The sequence below is a fragment of the Ochotona princeps genome, chromosome 32, assembly GCF_030435755.1.
Source record: "Ochotona princeps isolate mOchPri1 chromosome 32, mOchPri1.hap1, whole genome shotgun sequence".
Taxonomy (NCBI): domain Eukaryota; kingdom Metazoa; phylum Chordata; class Mammalia; order Lagomorpha; family Ochotonidae; genus Ochotona; species Ochotona princeps.
Genome location: NC_080863.1, coordinates 1,612,747 through 1,626,165, shown reverse-complemented (window position 1 = coordinate 1,626,165; position 13,419 = coordinate 1,612,747). Strand labels below are relative to the sequence as shown.

At 46.7% G+C, this 13,419-nt stretch overlaps 1 protein-coding gene across 6 annotated transcripts in view; it reads right to left on the bottom strand.

The window, feature by feature from the left end:
• Window positions 1–4,341: 4,341 nt before the first annotated feature.
• MARCHF1 (membrane associated ring-CH-type finger 1) overlaps window positions 4,342–13,419 on the bottom strand; it is a 251,530-nt gene continuing 242,452 nt past the window's right edge. For all 6 annotated transcript variants that reach the window (XM_058657463.1, XM_058657464.1, XM_004591422.2 and 3 more), the window contains one exon: window positions 4,342–4,825. In XM_058657463.1, coding sequence (XP_058513446.1) covers window positions 4,527–4,825 — 299 coding nt within the window. In that variant the 3' untranslated portion in view covers window positions 4,342–4,526. The remainder of the gene's footprint in view (window positions 4,826–13,419) is intronic.

The window sequence follows — 13,419 nt, the reverse complement described above, 5'->3', positions numbered from 1 at the left end:
CGCTTATGCTGACTTCTGCCCACGCCATCAACCAAGATGAAAACCAGAGACGCTGCTTGAAAGCATCTCAGGTAAGCGTGTGCTGGATAAACTCCTGTCACCCCCAGCAGGACCAAGGTAGCCAGAAAGGTAACTCGCCACTGGAGTGATGCTCTTCCTGTTTTCCCCATAGAACATTTTCTCTAGGATGCTAAGTTGCGATGTCTTCATTTAACCCTGCCTGTGCCAAGGGCATGCCTTCGCCCTCTAAGCCAGGGCTTACACAGGATGGCCCGTGATTGCTTGGCTGTCCGCTGAGCTGGTGTGATTATCCTCGGTGCGTGAGCAGATGGACTAGGCCGCTTTGTCCCTTCAAACACTCCTTGTGTCCTGGCTCCCACGCTCTAGTGTCTTAGAAACCCAGATTCTCAGGTTTTTCCCCTCATTTCTGAAGTCAGAACCTGCCCCGTTCCTCATCCCCTGGGCCCCACCGCCAAGTTGGCAAGGATTTCTTGTACTGTTTCCTCAGTAGCAGGTTGTTCTTGTTGCTCTTGTTCTTGTTGCTCTTGTTCTGTTTCCACAGTAGCAGGTTGCATGTTGTGCTCACTTGCTTCCTCACCTAGGATGCTCTGCCTGGACCTTCTTAAAGGTGGCTGTAAGGTCACCTGTCCTCACGGTCTTGCTGTTACCGGATGACATTTGTGTGGCCCCTTAGGCAGATCTTTCTCAAGGCTCAGGCAGCTGGGACAAGGCCTGTGGCCTCCCAGGGACAGGAGGATGTGGGAGGCCTCTGGCCGTCACCCACCTGTCGTCCAGGCATGGAAGACAGTGTCATCATGTGGTGAGTCCTGTTCAACAACCGAGTGCTGTGTGGGTTCAGTGGCCCAGCCCCTGGGGACCCCACCCTCACGTCCACATTGTCAGATCATCTGACTGCTTGTCTGTCTGCCTGGGGGACAAGCCATCACGAGGAGATGGCACCCACGAGTAACTGGGGTTCTAACAGGCACTTGCTTCTTGACTGGCTGTCCCTCAGGTCAGAGTTGAAAGGCTGTCCCTCTGGTCAACTTTCACAGTGTTGCTACTCTAGGTAACTGTAGGATCAGTAGTTGGAACCCAGTGAGACTGAACGGTCTTTAGTCGGGAAAGGCTAAGTTAGTACTCAGTTGGCACAACTAAGGGCTCGGCCAACTAGCAGTCTTGTGGGAAGGCCACACAGTGTCCCGGACTTTGGAATGGGTAGTTTCTGTGGCTTTCGTGTTTATCTGTGAAGTGATCACTGTTTAGAACAATGAGCCTCATTGCTTTGAGAGTCCTTTATATTGCCCTGACTTGGCTAAGAGCTGGTTTGAACGCCTCAACACATGGTCTCCACTGGTTGCCCTTGGTAAATTAGAATTACTCCCGTCTCCAAGCTCGTTTGCTGATTGGCATGTCTTTGCCTCGAAATGATTATAAATGTTCAGATCTTCTGCTTAAAAAACCCAGGCCATTATGAAATCTGGAGTCAAGAATTCAAGCCTGTTGGCATGTTGCTAATAGAAGTCGGCCGAAATTCCAGTGTGTTAGACAAAAGAAAGAAACCGGTAGCAGGGTTTGGATCACTGGTTTAATATACAAAGTTTTCCACAGATGGTTTTGCTTTGTCTTAGCACACGTTAGTCACAAACAGTAGGTTGTTAAAGATAACTAGGTAAAAACCAAAAGTACGAATGTCCAATCAGAGTTTGTGCACAGTTAACTTCCTTCTCCCAATTCACTATCGTTTTCACAATGGGCTTTCATCACTTGAACAGGAAAGGCTGCAGCCCAAAATAACAGTACTTCTTGCCAACTGTGTTGATATGTAAAATAGCACCATTGGGCTGACTTAGGAAAGAAAAGGGTTTGCATCTTGAAGAATGAGCCTTACCAAATTGTTATCAACTTCAAGAACTGGTTGTATAGATTGCTGGACCTTAATCATTTTTAAGATACTCATCGCAAAGGAAAATGCACAGGTTTACCTATCCCATTTCACCCCCATGACTGATTAATGATGTCACTGGACCAGTGAACTAATTGCCCAGCCAAAGAATAGGTCTTAAGGACATGAGGCCAGGTCTCTGGGGCTGTGGTCACGCCGTGGCAGCTCAGAGGGTTGGTGCTGGATGTTGGGGGTCCTTCACGTGTCTGCATTGCAGCTGCAGTGGTCGGGGTTGCCTCTTTGCATTTGGTTTGTGCTTAAACTTATGGAACATTTTATAAAGTAAAATCTAACAGTTTTCTCGTGAAGGTTATACAAAAGTGACGTTCTTAAAAGCAGGAATACCTGTGGTTTATACTATTGGTAGTCCATAGATTCAGGTCAATGATGGTAAAAAAAATGCCTCAGAATTGTCACTCTGCAGGGTTTTGTTCCATGAAAAGCACTGCTCCAAGGACAGTTCTGCTCTTTAAAAGGGCAGCTGTGCCACTGGCCCTCTGTTGGCTGCCGGCTGCACGCAAGAACTGGTCCCTCTGCAGTAGGGGCTGCTGTTGGAGGTTTTAAAGGAATGTGCTTTTAGAACACTCAGCACGGCAGCAAAGCATTTGCTTGTGACTCTAGACAGCATGCTGGTGTAGCCCTTGACATTGGCGGCCAGGGGTCTGCCGTGGAAGGAGCTGTGTACGGACCCCCGCGGCGTGTCTGTGCAGAACTCTGTGTGTGTGTGCACTAACGAAGGCAAACGCTTGCCCTCCCAGAACAGGGTTGGGGCTAGACTTTTCCCCAGGAATGGTTACAATCTGTTGTTGCCCTTGTTAAACCACAGGAAAAATGGGTTAGTGAAGAGTGTAGGAAGAGCCAGCAAAATGAGCTAAGGTAAAATCCCCTGGCAGTGATGTTTTGGTTATAGTATTCAAAGCTTTGTTATTTAAAATTACCTTATCCCAAATCTTTTATTATAAAAGGTTTTCTCCTACATTTTAAAAGCCACTTAATAACCTCATCGGGGGGGGGAATTTTTGGTCTGTTTCGTTATCCCAGTGTGTTCTTACTCCATGCCTCTGCAAGTTTTAACATAGGCTGATCTCTTAACATTTGTTTTGCATATATACATGAATATACACATGCCACACACATACAAATTTGACAGTTACCTTTTATTTCTAGAAATTGGGACTATTGGACTCTGTCAGCTGGTAATCTTCCTCAAAGGTTTCATTCCCCTTTGTGCATGGTAACGTGAACAGCAAGCACACTGCTAGTTACAAAGTGCACCCATGCTTGGTCCTCACGGCCATCCTTTCCTTTCCAGAATAAATACAACAGCTACCAAAAATAAATCCCCTTGGGAAGCAGAGCACAGCCGCCTGGGCCCATCACTAGAGTCATTCACACTGCAGTTCTACAGCAATATGCAAAGAAGGCGGTAACCAGCAAAACCAAACAACTGTATTTGTTATCCATAGGATGTGTGGACTAGAGGACTCGGCTTTTCAGCATAGCTTAGGGTCTTCTGTGCACTTGACCTTCATATGGATTTGAGATAATTGCGTTATTTAATAGCATTTCCAGGTCCTAAGTGCTTTGTGGTAGCAAACAAGTGAATTTCTCAACTTTGCTATAGATCGTTTGCTTTCTTACTGAATTGTTTTACCCTTTAGAGAAATAACGGCATTTACCTCTTCAAACAGGGTTTAGTGCTCTGTATGTAAACAAATTTTGTAAAAGTTCCAACAAAACTTAATCCTGCCATTTTGAAATATTTAGCTGTTGGGCTAAAGCGCAGGATCTGAGTTTAGGGCAGTGTGATCTGATGTACTCAGATTAATGTGCCATAATACAATTTGAAGATGGGGTTCAAAATTTTAAAATGGGGGCAACTACAGTTAGCAGTCGTGGTTGACGTTACATCTCTCGGATAGCACTCTGTTAGAGGGACCACATAATAAAGGAACTGCTGGTAGATTTCAGTTTCTATGGGTATTTCATTAAACCCCAAATTTACCTGAAAAATCATAATTTAAACATAATTCCAAGTGTTAATATTAGATGTAGATTGCATCTATTTAAAAACATGCATTTATCGGAAATTACCAGACTCTGCTATAGCCAGAAAGACTCGTTAGCTGTCAATCAAAACACGCATCCCCCAGCTTTGCCTCCGGGGGGTAACACAGATGATTTCCGGCTTAGAGTGGACTTGTTTCCAGATTGTTAACTGTCCTGTCTAAAACCTTTGGAAAAAAACACATTGCAATTCTAGCCTGTCTCGAAGGTTTCCCCTCTTCCGGGGAGGTGTGTCTGTCCGCCGACCGTCTCTCGCTGTCACCTCCAAGCGTCTCTTCATTGTCTTAGAGGTCGCGCTCAGGCACACGTGTCCCGTTGGTCACACCTTAGGCTCTGCTTCCCGGGATCCTGGTCCGTTGCGGTTTTTCTCCTTTCCTTTTTGAGCAACGAAGGAAAAATGTGTCCAGAATAAAGGAGAGGAATGGGGTGAGTACATTCAGGATCCCTTTGTCACTTGTAGTGGCCGAGGGCTAGAAAGGTGTTCTTCAGTAAAATTTCCCAACCAGTCGTCCTCTCAAACTGGTATGACTTCCGGCGGGCTGCCTTCGGCAGATGGTGGTGAACTTGGACCTGTCTGGGGCACAGGCACCACCACGGCGTCCTTGCGGTCCGTCGTCACACTGCACGGGAAGCTCTTGTCCAGCTTTTTGGCGGTGTCTGGGCAGTTCTGCACGAAGATGACACGGTTGTAGGCCTTGAGCCGTCGCCACAGCTGCACGTACACCTTGCACTGCACGTACATAAAGACGAGGCCCCCGGTGAAGCCAATGGCCACCACCACCAGCTTTGTCCAGAACGGCCACTCAAGGACACCTTGGAAACAAAGAAAAATGTTGTCGAAGTTGTCAGTGGATTTGGCTTACCATCTCGTTTGCTAAGGTATGTTAGTAAGGAATATGTTGTTCACACAGCTGTTAAAAGCATATCATTTGAGTTGGTTTAAAGAGCTAGTAACTATGCTGTAAGGCTTGCATGCGAGGACACTCTCATTTCTCCGACATTCGACTCCTACCTACTGCGGTCGGGCATCGAGTCCTCGGAACGAAACCTTAGGGACGCTGCATGAGAACACTTAAGGGAAAGAGTCCGATTCTGAAATCCTAGTAAGAACGTTAAGTGAAGGGAGATTGTGGACCTGCCTCACCAGATCCTTTCCCCAGCTCATTCTGCAAGGAAGTGGCGGCTGGGGAGAGCACGCAGGGCCTCGTGTCAGTCATCTGGGGGCATCGGCTCACCCCCGAGGGTCCTCACTTTCCGCGTTCCCTTCATCAGTATAGAAATCAGCTTTGTTTCATGAAGACGGTTTGTACACTGAGAGCCCAGGATGTACATAGTTAGATGACGAGTATACAGTGGGCTAGTCATGTGATTATATTAGTTTAAAAGAAAACAATTGCGACTTAGCCACCCTAGCAACTACCTCAGATATTCCTCTAGGGACATGTCCTCATCCGTGTCAGACTTCAGGTACACGGAAAACACTGTGGCCAGCTTGTCTGGAGACTTGGAAAATATGCTGTGTGGGCTTGAACGGGGTGCTGTTGACATAAAACACCTCCTACCGCTGTAGGCATTTGTGTAGGCAGTGATGATCTAAAATTTCTTTTGTGCATTTCAATAGTTGAAGGTTTTCAAGCTTATAAAAAATTACTTCCTAATTTGCGAGTACTTTTTCTCCTTCGCAGTCACCATTTTGAATATGAAAATGACAACTAGAGATATTAGCCCAAGCTCAAAGGACCCAGATCATCTGACTGGGCTGTGCCCACTGTGCATCAGACCCAGGTAGTCCTCACTGGTGACTTCTTAGAAAGGGAGGGAGTAGCGGGAACATTTGCTAATAAACATCAGAAACTGACAAGATGTTTTCTTTACATCAGTGCAATAGTTCTTAATGTGTTAAACTGAATAACTTATATAAATAGATTTCTCTAGAAAATGTGAAATGCAACCATAAAAATCAGTTAATTCACATTACTCTGCACATTGGCAACCTAAGAAGGATCTTATTAGATGAGGTTTTGTTTTAAAAGAAAGTATGTTACGGAATCCGACATTTATGCATGCTAGAAAGAAGCAGGAACAGTGGAATTACCTCAGTGGGTAAAGCGCCTGCCTTCACGTACCTAACTCCTTCAGAAAGCTGGACGCGGGCTCCCTGAGTGACCAGACAGTACCCCTTCCCGACTGCCCCGGCGTGAGTGGGATAAGGAGGGACCTTGCGCACAGGTGCCGTCTGTAGAAGGTCTCCAAATATACCAACACTTGGGATTTTTAAATAACCTCACAAGGTTGCAAGCTACAGAATTAATATGGAGACGAATAGCAACAAGTACTTGGAGTTTAAATGCAAGCAATGAAAACCCTCACCACAAAGCATTAGGCCCAAACCCAACAAAATAGGTCTAGAAAGAGGAAAAGCATAAAACTCTTAAATGACTGGAAAGAATTCACATGCATAGAACGATCTAGTTAAGATCAGTGCTTCAGCTCTATAGGTGCGCCACTGCTACCAAAACTGCAATCAGAATCAGTCAAAAGAGCAGAATAGTCCATTTGGTGCTGGAGCAAAGTGGAGGGTACGGCCCGACTGTTTAGGATTCCTGCCCCCCACGGGGGAGGCCCACGGGGGCTCTTGGCTCCCCCTGGCTGTGCCCGGCTCCCCCCTGGCTGCTGCAGGCATTGGGCAGTGAGCCAGTTTGTTAAGCGATTTCTCTGCGTCCCTCTGGGGTGTCACTCTGCCTTTTAGGTAAATCCTCAAAGCAGTGAGACAGCCCAAGCCTGATAGTGATGGAGCAGCACGCAAGACACCCGTGGTGGTTCCCCTGTTTCCATGGTCCAGTTTGCTGTTTAGTCACCCCGGAAGGCAGATCTGAGTGGCCTCAAAGAAGCTGCACAGAAAACCAACATATAAAAAGATGCGCAGTGACTGACAGCAAAGAGCGGTAAGCACGCAGGAGAAACTGCTGCGCACTTGGACGACAATCCAAGTCGGTGACCACATCAGGTGTTAGGAGGCAGAGCAGAGGATGCCTGTTCATCGCTGGTGGACATGCGGAATGAAACAACCACTGAGACTCACACAAAGCTAACTACGAGCTTACCAGTGAGATGTTTGTACACATTTACGCAAATGAGTTAAAACTGTCCACCTAAAAATTGCACACTAATGGTTGTAGCAGCTGAATTACTTGCTCGAAGCCGTTGGGGGGAAAGATGGTGAGGCAGATGGGTTGGCTATGTGACATTTCTGGATCAGCCAGAGCTCTGGAGACAGACCAGGGGGAGAGGGGTGGGCGGGACGTGAGGCTGTGGAGGGCGTGAGAAGACTCTACAACACGGCTGAGTCCCAATGCGACCTCGGGCTTCAGTCATCAGTGTGGGGCGTGGTTCCAAGGGATTAGTAACGGGTGTGAGGGAGGGGCAAGGAGGCAGGGGGTGCACTCCACTTTCTGGGCAGGTTTTCTGAAAACCTGAAACTAAAAATATTGTAATAAACACCATATTTATATGTACATATAGGTACATATGCTATTATATGGCAATGTTACATAAAATGTTACAATAAACATGCTTATGTTACATATTTGAGTCTATTTCCATTAAATCCAGCCTATCCAGTCAGAGGAACAGTGAAAGATGGGTTGGAGACTCACCAGGGAGCCAGCCTGACAACAAGGTCAGCCTAAGACAGCAGTGCCTGGTGTGTGCGCACTGCTGGGCAACCTGTCTGCATCCTTACTGGGTCTACACTGTACTGTTTGGGATATTCTTGGACAACCTGTCCAAGCACTTAGCTACGGACCCCCTACCCAAGTGGCAGACAGGCCGTGCTGCCACCTGCTGGCTCACTGCTAAGGCCTGTAACAGCGACCCGGCTCCAGGTGAAGCCTCCCATGGGAGTGCTGGAGTCTGATGACTCCCTTGGGATCCAGCGAGCCTCACCCATCACTGTGCCCCTCACCCACCACTGGTGTCCTGCAGCAGGAAGCCAGGTTCAGGAACCCAGGCATTCGACGTGGGGACAGGGGCTGTGGCTTCCTGGCGAACATCCGTGCCTCGGGCCTCAGGGTTGTTTGTAACATACAAGTGCTACCCGGGAACACTGTTCTAGAACATGTGCAGATAAGGCAGGAGAACAGCGGTCATCTAAATGAGAGTTAATAGCAGTGACTTAGGGTTAAAGTTTCAAGCAACTTTTTTTTCGTATTATAGTGGAAAGAATAAAAGGATGCGGTGCTGGAGCTATGTGGCATCACGCAATCTAAAAGAACAAGCATTTCTAAAAACCATGAAGGATAAGGTTTTTTTGCTTCCAGTACTATCATAGTTCCAAAGATGTTTTGGGGGCCAGACCTGTGGGTGGCTCAATTGACTAATCGTCCTCTTGCAAGTGCCAGGATCCCATATTGGTCCCAGTTTTTGTTGTAGCTACTCCACTTCCCATCCAGCTCCCTGCTTGTGGCCTGGGAAAGCAGTCGAGGACGGCCCAAAGCCTTGGGACCCTGCACCTGCGTGGGAGACCCGGAAGAGGCTCCTGGCTGCTGGCAGATATTTCTCTGCCTCTCCTTCTGTGTGAATCTAACCTTGCAATAAAAAAATAAATCTGAAAGTGGTTCGCTATCTAGTCTTGTCTGCTTGGTTGCTTACTGCCCAGAGCTGCCCTGGGAGCTAATGGTGATGGGTTCAGTACCAGAAGCCATCACCCACACGTTGGAGACCTGGCTGCAGGCCTGGCCCAGCCCCCGCCACTGCAGGCCTCTGCAGCTCACCTCCCCTTCCTAATACAGGAGAAAACAAAGGTTAAGCCAAAAAGTCATAATTATTCACAGGGATGGTCACACTCCCCTCAAGTGTTTATGTTGGGAAGATTTAAGCATATTTTTAATGCAAATACAGGTGATACTCTTACAGAAATTGCTGTGTTTTCCTTTGGAGATCACCTTAAATTCTAAGAGCTATTCATTGGCAAAAGGCTCTGTAGCAATAGCCTCAGGCATCGCTTGGTATATACCCTTTACACATTTCAGAAACTGGAGCGGGCCTGGCGGCGTGGCCTAGCGGCTAAAGTCCTCGCCTTAAACGCGCCAGGACCCCATATGGGCGCCGGTTCTAATCCCGGCGGCTCCGCTTCCCATCCAGCTTGTGGCCTGGGAAAGCAGTTGAGGACGGCCCAGGGCTTTGGGACCCTGCACCTGCGTGGGAGACCCGGAAGAGGTTCCTGGTTCCTGGCATCGGATTGGCGCGTACCGGCCCGTTGCGGCTCATTTGGGGAGTGAATCATCGGACGGAAGATCTTCCTCTCTGTCTCTCCTCCTCTCTCTCTCTTTCTCTCTCTCTCTCTCTATATATATATATATATATATCTGACTCTGCAATAAAAATAAATAAATCTTAAAAAAAAAAAAAGCCAAGACTACAGGTCGTAGCGCAGGACACTGCAGGCCAGGGCTGGGCTGGAGCGTCCCCTGGGCTGACACCCTGAAGCCTGCCTCTGTCATTTGCTTGATCAGGCCAGGGAAAAGAGAATCCAACCAGGAAGCAGAAGCCCGTTAGCTGTGGCTTTACATGGTAATCAGCTGTTACGGTGACCCAATATGGCCAGTCCACCCCAAAGTGGCGCTTTTGGCTACCGATGGGATGGTCAAGGATGACGTCACAGGTAGGTAAGACTGTGAGTTTTTATGTAGATGCACTCCGGTTGCAAGCAGCTCCTCTCCCAGTCCAGCCAGCTAATGGGAACATGAGCTGCTGCTCTTCAGGAGGGTCACACTCCCTGACGGCTCCCTGAGACCCCAGGGCACTGCAGACACACACGTCTGCCCCTGACTCTGGACAGTGTGACTCCAATCTGCGCATTAGCTCGGTTTCCTTCAGATGGCCGTCCGCATAACACCCAGAATGAAGCCAGCGTCTGCAGGCTGCCACTGTGGAAGGGAACCCACCCCTGGCTGGAGCACTGTCCACCTGGGAGCCCTTACTCCGTGCTTACTCGGCTTCAGGAAGTAGATTGTTGCCCTAACACATGTCAATAGCCAGGGTTTCCACAAGAAAATGAGGCAGCAAGAGCCTGGGACTAGACGCATAACTAACTCCATCGCCCAACTGCCAACACGTACACACCAAACCAAACCAGAGCGCCCTCTGAAGCCACCAGGCACCCGCCCATCTTCCCGCTCGCCGGGCAGAGGTTCCGAAGCTGGCAGCATGCTTCATCAGCTCTTCCTACTCATGTTTATTAGCTCTCACCTCTTAATCACAAGGTCTAATTCGGCTGGCCTGCTGCTGTCTGGTGTAGCATTAGCACATTTCTTCCCTGTGGTCAGCTGAGCTGAAAAAACATACTTCTTGTCACTCTATGAAAGCAGAAGCAAAAGCAAAAACCTGGACTTTGCAAACCTGAGGTGGCATTCTCCATGCTGTAGAAGTATATTTAGATCCATTGTTACCACACTGCTTGAGATAATTCGATACGTTTGTTACTCCTGCTATTCTTAACCTTACAAGTCTGACCTGTCGCGAGCCAGCACGCAACAGTCCACAGGTACAAGGCTGAGAGGGACACTCAAAGAATTAGAAACAGAAGAGTGAAGAACGAACATCACAATGTAAAGACACAGCAGGGACGAGGTTGACTCTTGGCACAAGAACCTGGAGCGACTCCCTCGGTCCATTACTATTCTGTGTGTACGACCAAGCATGACATATATCCTGCCGGTTCCAGCATCAGTTCACTGAGTGTGTTGGCTGCTCTCCTCCTAGGAGCTGGTCAGCCTGGGCGAGGCCAGCAAACCCTCATGAACACAGGCCTGTGGCTCCCCGTCCCCATGGTCTATGGCCATGAGGCCCAGAGGCCGGCCTTGCAGGCTTCGATCCCTGCCCGCAGCAGGACTTACAGAGGGGGCATGCCTCCCCCTGACCTTGTTCCCAGGAGTAGCCAGCAGAGAGTGGAGGACCTGCTGTCCACCAGTAAGTGAGCTCACCTCCCAGACAGACTGCGGCCCACAGCCAAGCCAGGCCTGCCAGAGGCTGAGCCAAGCCGGGCTAAAGCTGAAACTGCTACCCTGACCTTTTTATATATTTGTTTTGAATTTTTGAATTATGTTACAATTTCATATAGACTGGGATTTCCTCCCAAACTCCCACTCCCCAACAGATTTTCCCCATTTTACTACAGTAGTATAATCCTTCATAAGGGATTATAATTCCATCAGTCTCTTATTTAAGTGTACCCCAACATTGCTGCTACAGACAATGTCAGACAGTCCAGAATCCCACTGTCTGCACGTGTCCAGCAGTTTCATTGGGAATCCATCTTTCGTCGGAAACAGGGATACATGGTGCATTATACCCCCACATCTGGATACAGTATACCCAAGTACTCCATCATTATACATTTCCATAATTGAGAAACATAGTCAACAACTGGTATGAGTTAGAACAACCACCTCAACAACAAATTACAGCACCATGAAAAAAACACGCCATTGAGTAATCAACACATGGTTCACAAAAAGGAGACACAAAAGTCTCCTGGGAAAAATGATGCCACCGTATAATCCATGAGCCAGCAATGAATTCGACAAGAGAAAGTATTTGGAATAAATAAAATTGAAATAAAAAAACATCAAAACACATGGGATGCAGCCAAACCAAACCAAAACAAACCAAACCAAAACAAAACAAAACCAGTATGGATCAGATTATTGAAGTTGCATTTTCCATACTGGTTTCCTTATATAACAGAGAGCATATAGTATTTGTTCCCTTGTGTCTCTGATGGCTAGGGAGCCTGAGCATCTTTCCCTATGTCTGTTAGCCATAAAAGGGATGAAGAAGGGTACCAGATAATGATCAAGGGATTCCTTCAGCAAGAAGAGATCTCCATAATAAATACATATGCACCAAATGCCAAGGCATAAGCTACATGAAACAAACACTAATGGACTTAAAGGGAGAAATAGACTCCAATACAATCAGAGTGGGAGACCTTAATACTCCTTTAACATCAATGAACAGATCACAAAACCAGAAACTCAGCAAAGAAGCAACAGAACTCATCCAAACTTTACAGCAAATGGACTTAGTTGATACGTATCGAACCTTTCATCCCACAGATAGAGATTACACTTTTTTTTCACCAGTGCATGGAACCTTCTCTAGAATTTACCATGTTATAAGCCACAAAACAAGCCTCAGCCAATAAAAAAAAAAACTGAAATTATACCATGCGTCTTCTCAGACCATCACGGAATGAAGTTAGAGACAAGAAGTCAAAACACCCAAGAAGACTTGCAAACACATGGAGACTGAATCATATGTTACTAAATGAGCAATGGATCAGAGAGGAAATCAAAGGGGAAATTAAAAAATTGCTTGAAACAAATGAAGGCATCAACACAACATATCAAAACTTATGGGACACAATCAAGGCGGTGCTGAGAGGAAAGTTCATTTCAATCAGTGCTTACGTTAAGAAATTAGAAAGGCGTCAAGTAAATCAGCTAACTTTACAGTTGAAGGAGCTAGAAAAACAACAGCAAACCAATCCCAAGATTAGTAGGAAAAAAGAAACCATCCAAAAAAGGGAGGAAATAAACTAAATAGAGACCAAGAGAACTATACATAAGAACAATGAATCAAAGGGCTGGTTCTTTGAGAAAATTAAAAAATAGATTCCCCACTTGCCCAACTGATCAAAAAAAGGAGGGAGAAAATATACATCAATAGCATCAGAGACGAGAAAGGAGATATAACAACAGATACCTTGGAAATACAAAGAATCATCAGGAACTATTACAAGCAACTGTATGCGAACAAATCAGAAGACCTAGAAGAGATGGGTAGATTTTTGGAAACATACAGTCCTCAAACTTAAACAAGAAGCAATTAACAATCTAAATAGACCAATAACATGCACAGAGATTGAGTAATTAAAGCCCTCCCAACCAAGAAAAGTCCTGGACCAGATGGCTTCACTGCTGAATTCTATCAAATGTTTCAAGAGGAACTGACCCCAATCCCACACAAGCTTTTCCAAACAACAGAAAGAGAGGCAATCCTTCTAAACTCTATGAAGCTAATCTCACCTTAATACCAAAGCCAGATAGAGAAACAACAGAAAAAGAGAACTACAGACCGATATCCCTGATGAACATAGATGCAAAGATCCTCAACAAAATACCAGCCGACAGGATCCAACAGCACAGCAGGCAGATCACTCACCCGGACCAGGTGGGATTCATCCCAGGCATACATTCAACATTCGCAAATCAAAACTATGTGGGCCTCTCAACAGAGGCAGAGAAGGCATTTGATAAAATCCAACACCACTTCATGCTGAAAACCCTAAGCAAGATAGGCATAGAAGGAACATTCTACAACACAATCAAAGCAATTTACGAACC